Consider the following 13004-nt stretch of genomic DNA (forward strand, 5'->3'; position numbering starts at 1 on the left):
CCTGATTGTGGCGCTCACCTGCACGGCGCCAAACACGCATACGACCATCATTGGCACCAAGGCAGAAGCGACTCTCATCGCTGAAGACGACACGTCTCCATTCGTCCCTCCATTCACGCCTGTCGCGACACCACTGGAGGCGGGCTGCACGATGTTGGGGCGTGAGCGGAAGACGGCCTAACGGTGTGCGGGACCGTAGCCCAGCTTCATGGAGACGGTTGCGAATGGTCCTCGCCGATACCCCAGGAGCAACAGTGTCCCTAATTTGCTGGGGAGTGGCGGTGCGGTCCCCTACGGCACTGCGTAGGATCCTACGGTCTTGGCGTGCATCCGTGCGTCGCTGCGGTCCGGTCCCAGGTCGACGGGCACGTGCACCTTCCGCCGACCACTGGCGGCAACATCGATGTACTGTGGAGACCTCACGCCCCACGTGTTGAGCAATTCGGCGGTACGTCCGCCCGGCCTCCCGCATGCCCACTATATGCCCTCGCTCAAAGTCCGTCAACTGCACATACGGTTCACGTCCACGCTGTCGCGGCATGCTACCAGTGTTAAAGACTGCGAAGGAGCTCCGTATGCCACGGCAAACTGGCTGACACTGACGGCGGCGGTGCACAAATGCTGCGCAGCTAGCGCCATTCGACGGCCAACACCGCGGTTCCTGGTGTGTCCGCTGTGCCGTGCGTGTGATCATTGCTTGTACAGCCCTCTCGCAGTGTCCGGAGCAAGTATGGTGGGTCTGACACACCGGTGTCAATGTGTTCTTTTTTCCATTTCCAGGAGTGTATCTATCGCTTGAGGCTTGTCCCGCAGTTACGCAGGGTCAGCCATCGTTAATCGGATTTGGCATGTTAATGTTGAAGGGGTGGCCGGATGTCCTTCCTGCCGCCACCCCGAACCCCCCAGGACGGAATTAGTGTACCCGAACTGTCTGCGTCGAGTGTAATCCATGGAATAGTGCGAATGTGTTCAGATGTCTGTGAGCCGTGTAACTGAGGCCGAACATGGGGATCGGCCGGGTATTCACCTAGAGGGATGTGGAAAACTGCCTAAAAACCACATCCAGGCTGGCCGGCACACCGGCCCTCGTCGTTAATCTGCCGGGCGGATTCGATCCGGGACCGGCGCACCTACCCGAGTCCAGGAAGCAGCGCGTTAGCTCTCTCGGCTACCATGGCGGGTAAAAAAAAACGGCGCTCTCGCTATAGAAACGAATTCTTTCTGAATACCAAAGTTTTCCACCGTGACTACAACTATATAGGGTGTCGTAGAAGGAACGGTCAATGTTCAGGAATAAGACAGCAAACATAATTCGAAGCAAAAATGTCTGGCAAATATGGGCTATAAAATGCGTACGTTTAGAGCTACAGGGTGGGGCAAATAAAAGCGGTCTGGATAAGAGAGTTCGAGGGTACAAAGAAACACAGCAGAGGGGGGGGGGGGGGGGGGGGGGGAATGCAGTGCTAACGTGACTACAGCAGATGTTGAAAATGGCCACCAATCGGCACTTTTGGACCCTGGTCAGCAAGTTGCTGAAGGCGGATCGAAACTGGAGTGTTGGAATTGCTGCAGTCTCATCCGAAAAGTGCTGCTGTAGTTCTTGAAGACTATGAGGGTTGCTGCCATACACCTTAGACTAGAGGGCTCCCTATACAAAGTAATCGCACACTGACAGATCAGGTGAGCAGCTAAGACCGCGAACAGACTGACCTCTTCTAAAAAGTCTGTTAGGCTTGATCGTTGTGTAAGTGTGCTCCAAGGCTCGGCTGTCTGTATGGGCAGTTGCTCCATCCAGTTGGAAGCATATGTAGCCTTTTCCTACTTCTTTAATGGAACAACAAATGATTTCGAATGGTAGGAATGTAACACGCCATTGACAGCGTGTGGTGAAGGAAGGTGGAACCAATAATGCGGAGTGCAGACACTGCGCATGAAACCCCAACCTTCTGATCATGGAATGGTGTTTCATGGAAGTTATGCGGTTTCTCCGCTGCCCAGAACTTGTGATTCTGTGAGTTGACATAACTAAGGTGAAATCAGGATTGATCAGATGAAAAGAACGTATCCATGTCCAAGCCATTCATTTTTGCCTCGATTAACAGCCACTCACAAAGCCGGTGTCACTGAGGAACATCTACTGGTTTTAACAAACACGTGGTAGGGGTACATGTGCAGGACCAGGTGGAGTATTCGTTCGCACAATTGACGTGTAACGCCGCTCTCTTGCGATAGGTGTCGGGTTGATTTAGTAGGACTCTGAAGCATTTTCTGGATAACCGCAGCCACATTCTCTGGTGTGTGGGCACGTTTCGGAATGTTTTTTGACTTGTTCAAAACAAATCCTGTCGGACGCCATTTTCGGACTAGGCATTGCATGCCACTCTTTGCTGACGCTTCGATACCATCAAACTTCTCAGTAAACAACTGGCCACCCCGTTTCCACGACTCTGTTGTCACGTAACTCTCCACATCCAATACCTGCTGCGCCACCGTGAGTACCGTCGTCCGCTTTGACACAGCCCGCACTACGCTCTGAACCGGTATGGATCACGTGGCGGAGGTATATATAGTGTGCCCGTCGCGGGGTGTGGTGGTATGCGTACATTCACGTCCTGGCCACTTTCATTTACCCCACGCTATTGTGAAACATCTCTTCTAATGTATGCTCTTTGCTTTCCATATTTTGAGAGGAGGTCGTATGAACCAAAACAAGAAGAAAAGTTCAGTAAACATGGGCTCTAAAATTCATACATTAACAGCCACGAGCACTTGTTCAGTAGAAGAGATGTGCTTCACAACAGCGAAGATCAACAGGTGGTCGTAGCTCCTAAGGCATTCACTTCATTGCCTACGTTTACTAGAGTTTTTTTTTTTTTTGTTTTGTTTTGTTCATATTAACACCTCAGTGAATATTGAAACGAAAGAGCGTGCAGCATATTTGCTTCATGAATGCATTTTAGAGCCCATGTTTATTAGATATTTTTGCTTCATACGATCTTTCCCCTCATATCCCCAAATGTTGACAATTTCCCTTGGAACATCTTGTACAGTGTTGAATTCTATGTGCCGATTATTAGCGCCAAAAAATTGTAATGTAGCGTTGATAGGCTATGCGCGTTATTTTGTGTTCTCTCCTATTACCTCTAGTGTAAACGCTTATTCACAAATATAGTCAATGATTGTGAACACTTGCGAATTACCTGAGAATGCTGTTTACTTCCGTGTGCTCAGGTGTAAACCAAACTTGAGAAGCGTACTTTACACGTTTCTGATTTTGTTTTATTTTGTCCATCTTTGCATGAATATACAATTTACTTCTTCAGTGGCTGTCGTCGCCCATTCTCAGACCACACATCTTCTTCTTAACCTCAGCTATTTGTGCAACACGATGGCAAAAGGAATGAATAGCTTTGCACAAGAAATTACGAAGAACTTAAATTGGAAGGAACGTATAGGAAATACAGTGAGGAAGGCGAGCCTAAGATTGCGTTTATCAGCACGTTTTGTACTATCGAGGAATGACGGAGAGAGTGTCACGGATTGATACAGGATTCGGGGTGGAATTCACCTGTTTTTCGATAAGCGAGATCTTCTCACGAAATTTGATTCACCAGCTTTTTCCTCCGAATGCCGAGCTACGTGGCGAGGAACGAGCATCATAATAATATAAGGGAAATCAGAGCTCGTACGGAAAGAAACAGCTGTTCGTTTTATTAGCTCACTGTTCGAGAGTGGAATAATAGACAATCAGTGTGAAGGTAGTTCGATAACCCTCTGCCAGGCACTTACGTTTGGTATGCAGACTAACCATGTAAATATACAGAGTGGTCCATTGATCGTGACCGGGCCAAATATCTCACGAAATAAGCGTCAAACGGAAAATCTTCAAAGGCGAAACCTGTCTAGCTTGAAGGGGGAGACCAGATGGCGCTATGGTTGGCGCACTAAATGGCGCTGCATAGGTCAAACGGAGATCAACTGCGTTTCTTTAATAGGAACCCCCATTTTTATTACATATTCGTGTAGTACGTAAAGGAAGATGAATGATTTAGTTAAACCACTTTTTTCGATTCGTGAAAGATGGCGCCGTAATAGTCACAAACATATGGCTCACAATTTTAGACGAACAGTTGGTAACAGGTAGGTTTTTTAAATTAAATTACATAACGTAGGTACGTTTGAACATTTTATTTCGGTTGTTCCAATGTGATACATGTACCTTTGTGAACTTATCATTCCTGACAAAGGATGCTGTTACAACGTGATTACCTGTAAATACCACATTAATGCAATAAATGCTCAAAATGATGTCCGTCAACCTCAATGCATTTGGCAATACGTGTAACGACATTCCTCTCAACAGCGAGTAGTCCGCCTTCCGTAATGTTCGCACATGCATTGACAATGCGCTGACGCATGTTGTCAGGCGTTGTCGGTGGATCACGATAGCAAATATCCTGCAACTTTCCCCACAGAAAGAAAAACCGGGGACATCAGATCCGGTGAACGTACGGGCCACGGTATGGTGCTTCGACGACCAATCCCCCTGTCATGAAATATGCTATTCAGTACCGCTTCGAATGCACGCGAGCTATGTGCCGGACATCCATCACGTTGGAAGTAAATCGCCACTCTGCCATGCAGTGAAACATCTTGTAGTAACATCGGTAGAACATTACGTAGGAAATCACCATACATTGCACCATTTAGACTGTCAACGATAAAATGGGGGCCAATTATCCTTCCTCCCATAATGCTGCACCATATATTAACCCGCCAAGGTCGTAGATGTTCCGTTGCCCAATAGTGCATGTTATGCCGGTTTACGTTACCGCTGTTGGTGAATGACGCTTCGTCGCCAAATTGAACGCGTGCAAAAACTCTGTCATCGTTCTGTAATTTCTCTTGTGCCCAGTGGCAGAACTATACACGACGTTCAAAGTCGTCGCCATGCAATTCCTGGTGCGTAGAAATATGGACGGGTGCAATCGATGTTGATGTGTCATTCCCAACACCGATGTTTTTGAGATTCCCGATTCTCGCCCTGTTCTTCTGCTACTGATGCGCAGATTAGCCGCGACAGCAGCTAAACACCTACTTGGGCATCATCATTTGTTGCAGGTACTGGTGGCTTTTCACATGAGGCTGAACACTTCCTGTTTCCTTAAACAACGCAACTATCCGGCGAACGGTCTGGACACTTGGATGATGTCGTCCAGGATGCCGAGCAGCACACATAGCACACGCCCGTTGGGCATTTTGATCACAATAGCCATACATCAACACAGGTATTGTATCACGAAGCAAATACCGTCCGCCCTGGCGGAATGTTACGTGATACCACGTACTTATACGTTTGTGACGATTACAGCGCCATCTATCACAAAGCGAAAAAACTAGTCCAACTAAAACATTCATATTTCTTTACGTACTACATGAATATGTAATAAAAAATGGGGGTTCCTATTTTTAAAAAAACGCAGCTGATATCCGTTTCACCTATGGCAGCGCCATCTAGCGGGCCAACCATAACGCCATCTGGTTTCCCCCTTCAAGCTAGACGAGTTTCCTTCTTTGTAGTTTTTTGGTTTGATGCTTATGTCGTGAGATGTTTGGCCCGGTCACTGTCAATGGACCACCCTGTATAGCTCACATCGTCCATGGAAGAACCAAAGTACTTCCTTCTTTTGTTCTTCTCTTTAACTTTTCCTGCGTAATACATGACTGGGAAACAAGCGACACCTGCCATTTCAGTAACTGCCAGTGCTATTTTATTTTTATCTTCGTTCTTGTCCTTGATCATAGTTGTGGAAACTCACGATACAGAGAGATAAATTGGAATAAAAGTCTTCTCTGGTCCATTTTAACACGGGTAATGTATCACGAAGCAAATACCGTCCGCACTGGCGGAATGTTACGTGATACCACGTACTTACACGTTTGTGACGATTACAGCGCCACCTATCACAAAAAAAGTGGTCCAACTAAAACATTCATATTTCTTCACGTACTACACGAAAATGTAATTAAATGGTAGTTTTAATTTAAAAAAACGCAGTTGATATCCGTTTGACCTATGGCAACGCCATCTAGCGAGCCAACCATAGCGCCATCTGGTTTCCCCCTTAAAGCTAGACGAGTTTCGTTCTTTATAGTTTTTTCGTTTGATGCTTATTTCGTGAGATATTTGGCCCAGTCAATATCAATGGACCACCTCGTAGTTGTATTCGTTGAAGTATAACAGACATAGGTCGTCTTATATCAATGACAGTATTTGTTGTTCAGATTTTGACTTTCTTGTGATAAGCTCAAAAATGGTTCAAATGGGTCTGAGCACTATGGGACTTAACATCTGAGGTCATTAGTCCCCTAGAACTTAGAACTACTTAAACCTAACTAACGTAAGGACATCACACACATCCATGCCCGAGGCAGGATTCGAACCTGCGACCATAGCGATCGCACGGTTCCAGACTGAAGCGCCTCGAACCGCTCGGCCACTGCGCCCGGCTGTAAAAAGCTATTCGTGCCTTTTGGCACCATGTCGCATAGCTATCTACGGTTAAAAACAGGGCCTGTGATTTGAGAATGGGCGAGTGAACCCTAAACCGGTAACAACTGCAGCTATAAACTGTACATTCATGCACCAGAGACGGCCAAAATAAAAATTTTCCACAATACTATATAGTTGCGCGCTTACCATTTCGAAGCAGCACGCTCCGAATCGGCAAGTGTTGATACGTTACCTTCTTCATCTCGGCCCGGTAGTCGCGGAAGTGCTGCTCCGGGCTGGAGAGCTCCTCTGGCCTCCAGAGCCTCCTGCTGGCCACGCTGAAGAACAGCATGGTGGTCAGGTTGAAGGGCAGGCTCATTACCGGCATGGGTACCTGCGCGGCAGAACAGAGGCACCGCTGTTTACATCGGCTTACCGCGTCTGCTGCACGTGAAACAATGACAGGCATCGAGCTGTGTGACTGCGCGGCAGAAATGCTCAACAGAGGACCGTGACAGGCACAACGATTCCACTGAGACACGCAACTCTTCACCTGGTAAAGAGGTAGTTGCTGTGTCCCCCAGAAGACAGGCAACACAGCAATACATAGAAGAGTGCCGGGCTGCCTACAATTCAGGTGCAGCTGAATTGAGGCTACCCTCCAGTACGAGGCCCACGAGAAAGACAGGCCGTGGCTCGTACATCACGTGACACTGTAGGTCACGAGTGCCAGCAGCAATCTCTGGCCGGGAGCAAGTAACCACTTCATACGAGTTTAATAATTGTTGAATGCTCGTTTAAATACGCGTAAGCTCTCGACAGCATACGAGAAATTTGAGAAATGGTGGGTACCTTTTCAATTACGTATTGATTTCCCTTGGACCCTGCACACAGTCGAAGTTTCTCGAAGTGTGGCGGACAATGCGAATAGTGTGACGTAACGAGTTATTTCCAGGGAAGGTATATCCCGTTGGCCCCGCTCCAGTAAGGATGACGCTTATCGATGAAACAACCGGTTTCTGCTGTATCGGTCTTCTTCGACGCCAGTTTAACCTGACTGTTGAAATCGCTTAAAATAGCCGGTTTCTGAAATATCCAATTTGCGGTTTTTTATTCATATTATTTCCCATAATAAACGCAGAAATCGAGCAAAGATGCAAAAATTTTGATTGCCTTAGTTTCACAATACATAGAATGAAAATATTAAATTAACTAGGTAAATAAAGAACCATTTAATTCGTCGACTGTTCGCTGCTTTTTTCGAAAAGCGATAAGTGATTGAATACTTCAAAAAAATCACCAGTATTCTCCTACAGATCCTAATTTTTTCAAACTCTGATCAAAAATCCGGTCTTAATATACACTGAAAACCGAAAGAAACCGATACACCTGCCTAATATCGTGTAGTGTCCCCATAAATAGGATCTAAAATGCAGACTGGCAATGGCAAGGAAAGCGTTTCTGAAGAAGAGAAATTTGTTAACATCGAGTATAGATTGAAGTGTCAGGAAGTCGTCTCTGAAAGTATTTGTATGGAGTGTAGCCATGTATGGAAGTGAAACATGGACGGTAATTAGTTTGGACAAGAAGAGAATATAAGCTTTCGAAATGTGGTGCTGCAGAAAAATGCTAAAGATTAGATGGGTAGATCACATAACTAAGAGGAGTTTGTGGCACAGCTTGAGTAGAAGAAGGGACCGGTTAGTAGGACATGTTCTGAGGCATCAAAGGATCACCAATTTAGTATTGGAGGGCAGCGTGGAGGGTAAAAATCGTAGAGGGAGACCAAGAGATGAATACACTTAACAGATTCAGAAGGATGTAGGTTGCAGCAGGTACTGGGAGATGAAGAAGCTTGCACAGGGTAGAGTAGCAAGGAGAGCTGCATCAAACCAGTCTCAGGACTGAAGACCACAACAACAACTACAATAACAATCCTTATTGCCATCTTTTTTCTTTATTTTGTTACCCAACCGTATTTGGCCTTGTGACATGGCTGTGCCAGCGGGCTACCTCGTAATAGCGACCACTTTCTGTAGCAGGCGATTCTCTTCCTGCAACATTTATACACTACTGGCCATTAAAATTGCTACACCACGAAGGTGACGTGCTACAGACGCGAAATTTAACCGACGGGAAGAAGATGCTGTGATATGCAAATGATTAGCTTTTCTGAGCATTCACACAAGGTTGGCGCCGGTGGCGACACCTACAACTTGCTGACATGAGGAAAGTTTCCCACCGATTTCTCATACACAAACAGCAGTTGACCGGCGTTGCCTGGTGAAAAGTTGTTGTGATGTATCGTGTAAGGAGGAGAAATGCGTACCATCACATTTCCGACTTTGATAAAGGTCGGATTGTAGCCTATCGCGATTACGGTTTATCAGGTTTTTCAGGAGGGTAACACGGAACGCCGTGCTGGATCCCAACGGCCTCGTATCACTAGCAGTCGAGATGACAGGCATCTTATCCGCATGGCTGTAACGGATCGTGCAGCCTCGTCTCGATCCCTGAGTCAGCAGATGGGGACGTTTGCAAGACAACAACCATCTGCACGAACAGTTCCATCACGTTTGCAGCAGATGGACTATCAGCTCGGAGACCATGGCTGTGGTTACCCTTGACGCTGCATCACAGAGAGGAGCGCCTGTGGTGGTGTACTCAACGACGAACCTGGGTGCACGAATGGCAAAACGTCATTTTTTCGGATGAATCCAAGTTCTGTTTACAGCATCATGATGGTCGCATCCGTGTTTGGTGACATCGCTGTGAACGCACATTCGAAGCGTGTATTCGTCATCGCCATACTGGCCTGTCACCCGGCGTCATGGTATGGGGTGCCGTTGGTTACGCGTCTCGCTCAGCTCTTGTTCGCATTGACGGCACTTTGAACAGTGGACGGTACATTTCAGATGTGTTACGACCCGTGGCTCTACCCTTCATTCGATCCCTGCGAAACCCTACATTTCAGCAGGATAATGCACGACCGCATGTTGCAGCTCATGTACGGGCCCTTCTGGATACAAAAAATGTTCGACTGCTGCCCTGGCCAGCACACTCTCCAGACCTCTCACCAATTTAAAACGTCTGGTCAATGGTGGGCGAGCAACTGGCTCGTCACAATACGCCAGTCACTACTCTTGATGAACTGTGGTATGGTATTGAAGCTGCATGGGCAGCTGTACCTGTAGACGCCATCCAAGCTCAGTTTGACTCAATGCACAGGCGTATCAAGGTCGTTATTACGGCCAGAAGTGAATGTTCTTTGTACTGATTTCTCAGGCTCTATGCACCCAAATTGCTTGAAAATTAATCACATGTCAGTTCTAGTAAAATATATTTGTCCAATGAATACCCGTTTATCATCTGCATTTCATCTTGGTGTAGCAATTTTAATGGCCAGTAGTGTATGTTTGAGGGCAGGATCATTTGGCGCATGAAACAGTACTCACGGAGGACATGGCGGGCTCGACGGCGGAGAAGAGGGCGACGGAGAAGGCGGCCGCCGCCAGCGCCACCCCCTGCGACAGCGGCGACCACACGAACAGGAAGCCGCAGAGCGCGCCGTGCGTCAGCATCGCGTTGAACGTCCAGCCCGCAGAGTAGATGCCCTCCAGCGGCGCGCCCACCAGTAGCGCTGCGGAACACATGGGACAGCTGGTGACGTCACTGCGAGGACAAGGGGCCCACTGTTGACGTCACTGCGAGGACGGGGGGGCCCGCTTCTCCCAGAGAGTCAGCACGCGGTCGTAGTGGAAGGTAAGTCGCGATCAAACTTACTGGTAGGTTAAAACTGAGTGTCGGAATGGGGTTCGAACCTGAGACCTTGCCTTCCAGGGCCCGAGCTTTGGGTCCTCAGCTATCCAGTGTAAACCGAGACCCATTGACTTTACTATTCGATATACACTTTTCTACATCTACATCTACATATATACTGCGGTAGCCACCACGCGGTGTGTGGCGGAGGGCACAATTCGCGCCAAAGTGTGAGGCACAACTCGCTTTATTTGTTCATGAGACCCAGAAAATATTAGATAGAGGCTCCCAGGTAGATGCCATTTTCCTGGACTTCCGGAAGGCATTCGATACAGTTCCGCACTGTCGCCTGATAAACAAAGTAAGAGCCTACGGAATATTGGACCAGCTGTGTGGCTGGATTGAAAAGTTTTTAGCAAACAGAACACAGCATGTTGTTCTCAATGGAGAGACGTCTACAGACGTTAAAGTAACCTCTGGCGTGCCACAGGGGAGTGTTATGGGACCACTGTTTTTCACAATATATATAAATGACCAAGTAGATAGTGTCGGAAGTTCCGTGCGGCTTTTCGTGGATGATGCTGTAGTATACAGAGAAGTTGCAGCATTAGAAAATTGCAGCGAAATGCAGGAAGATCTGCAGTGGATGGGCACTTGGTGCAGGAAGTGGCAACTGACCCTTAACATAGACGAATGTAATGTATTGCGAATACATAGAAAGGAGAATCCTTTATTGTATGATTATATGATAGCGGAACAAACACTGGTAGCAGTTACTTCTGTAAAGTATCTGGGAGTGTGCGTGCGGAACGATTTGAAGTGGCGTGATCATATAAAATTAATTGTTGGTAAGGTGGGTACCAAATTGAGATTCATTGGGAGAGTCCTTAGAAAATGTAGTCCATCAACAAAGGAGGTGGCTTACAAAACACTCGTTCGACCTATACTTGAGTATTGCTCATCAGTGTGGGATCCGTGCCAGGTCGGGTTGACAGAGGAGACAGAGAAGATCCAAAGTAGAGCGGCGCGTTTCGCCACAGGGTTATTTGGTACGCGTGATAGCGTTTCGGAGATGATTAGCAAACTCAAGTGGCAGGCTCTGCAAAAGAGGCGCTCTGCATCGCGGTGTAGCTTGCTCGTCAGGTTTCGAGAGGGTACGTTTCTGGATGAGGTATCGAATATACTGGTTCCCCTCACTTATACCTCCCGAGGAGATCACGAATGTAAAATTAGAGAGATTCGAGTGCGCACGGAGTCTTTCCGGCAGTCGTTATTCCCGCGAACCATACAGGAAAGGGAGGTAATGACAGTGGCACGTAAAGTGCCCTCCGCGACACACCGTTGGGTGGCTTGCGGAGTATAAATGTAGATGTAGATGTGAAAGTCGTATTTCCTCCCTTCTGTTCCACTCGCCCATCGCCCGAGGGAAAAACGACTGTCTGAACGCCTCAGTACGAGCTCTTATTTCCCTTATCTTTGAATGATGATCATTACGCCGTTTCCTCCTTTCCCGCTAAATGAGACAGTAGGAAGTTATACTAGTGGCTAGAAGGAGAGGGAAAAACTAACAGCTGATGTAGAAGTACTAAACTTGTACTACATAAACTGGAGACTGTGCCCAAACCCAAGTAAAATAGAACATTTCTGCTTCCATTTAAATAACCGACTGACAGACACGGAACTTAACCTTCTGCAGAGTTCGCGACAAACACAACAAATATTCCAGATATCTAGGCATAATTCATGACAAGTCACTTACCTTCAAAAACACCTTGAACTAAATAGCCAGCAACTGAAAACTCGAAATAACATCATTGGCAGCGGATGTACTCCTAATTACACTACGCACTGCAGAGCAAACACTGGTCTACACTGTGGCGAAGTAATGACCCCTTGCATGCAGTAGAAACACGATGTGCATGGCTTCCTGTTAAATATTACTCCATCAGAAATCCGAAAAAAGCAGACAACAATCCAGGAACGGCAAAAAATAGATATACCTAGACATGGCAAGACTCACGCCCATAAACCAAGTACTAGATGAATGCTGTGGAGATCGCCTGAAATCAAGAGCACCAACATGGAAAGACAGAACACTTGCCCAGCTACGGCAACCATAAATCCAGAAAAACCAAGTGAAACAACAGTGACGTTACCCGCCACAACTTAGAAGACAGTGTCTAAAAAGAGCAGACTGAGCCACTGGAAAAACATTCGTTGTATAAATCATAACTTCGTTTCCAGAATGAGATTTTCACTCTGCAGCGGAGTGTGCGCTGATGTGAAACTTCCTGGCAGATTAAAACTGTGTGCCCGACCGAGACTTCGTTAATTGAAATCATAGTGAATATAGACACTATGTGGGCACTGCCTTACTTCTAGTCAGTTCCAGTGGCACGGTGAATTTTATAAGCAAGCTGATGGTGTCACCTGCGATCCTTAATTTTTATATGTAAAAAATCAAACAGTCAGCTCTAGAAAATGCAAATAAGAAACCATGTCGATGGTATCGGTTTGTTGACGATACGCTCCTAGTTTGGACACATGGTAAAAAAGCTTTAGACGAATTCTTTTGTTATTTCCGTGTTCTGAACCCAAAAATCCAGTTTAGGTTCCAATGGCTCTGAGCACTATGCGACTTAACTTCTGAGGTCATCAGTCGCCTAAGAACTAATTAAACCTAACTAACCTAAGGACATCACACACATCCATGCCCGAGGCAGGATTCGAACCTGCGACCGTAGCCGTCTCT

The 13004-nt window shown here is 46.9% G+C and overlaps 1 protein-coding gene across 1 annotated transcript in view; it reads right to left on the bottom strand.

Annotated features, from left to right (window-relative positions):
• The window catches only part of LOC124552289, a 151132-nt gene that overhangs the window by 18438 nt on the left and 119690 nt on the right, over window positions 1-13004 (bottom strand). The window contains exons 7-8 of the mRNA XM_047126566.1: window positions 9949-10133; window positions 6747-6887 (exon numbers count right to left, since the gene is read on the bottom strand). Of these exons, the coding sequence (XP_046982522.1) occupies window positions 6747-6887; window positions 9949-10133 (326 nt within the window). The remainder of the gene's footprint in view (window positions 1-6746; window positions 6888-9948; window positions 10134-13004) is intronic.

This window comes from Schistocerca americana, chromosome 10 (genome assembly GCF_021461395.2).
Source record: "Schistocerca americana isolate TAMUIC-IGC-003095 chromosome 10, iqSchAmer2.1, whole genome shotgun sequence".
Classification (NCBI taxonomy): Eukaryota; Metazoa; Arthropoda; class Insecta; order Orthoptera; family Acrididae; genus Schistocerca; species Schistocerca americana.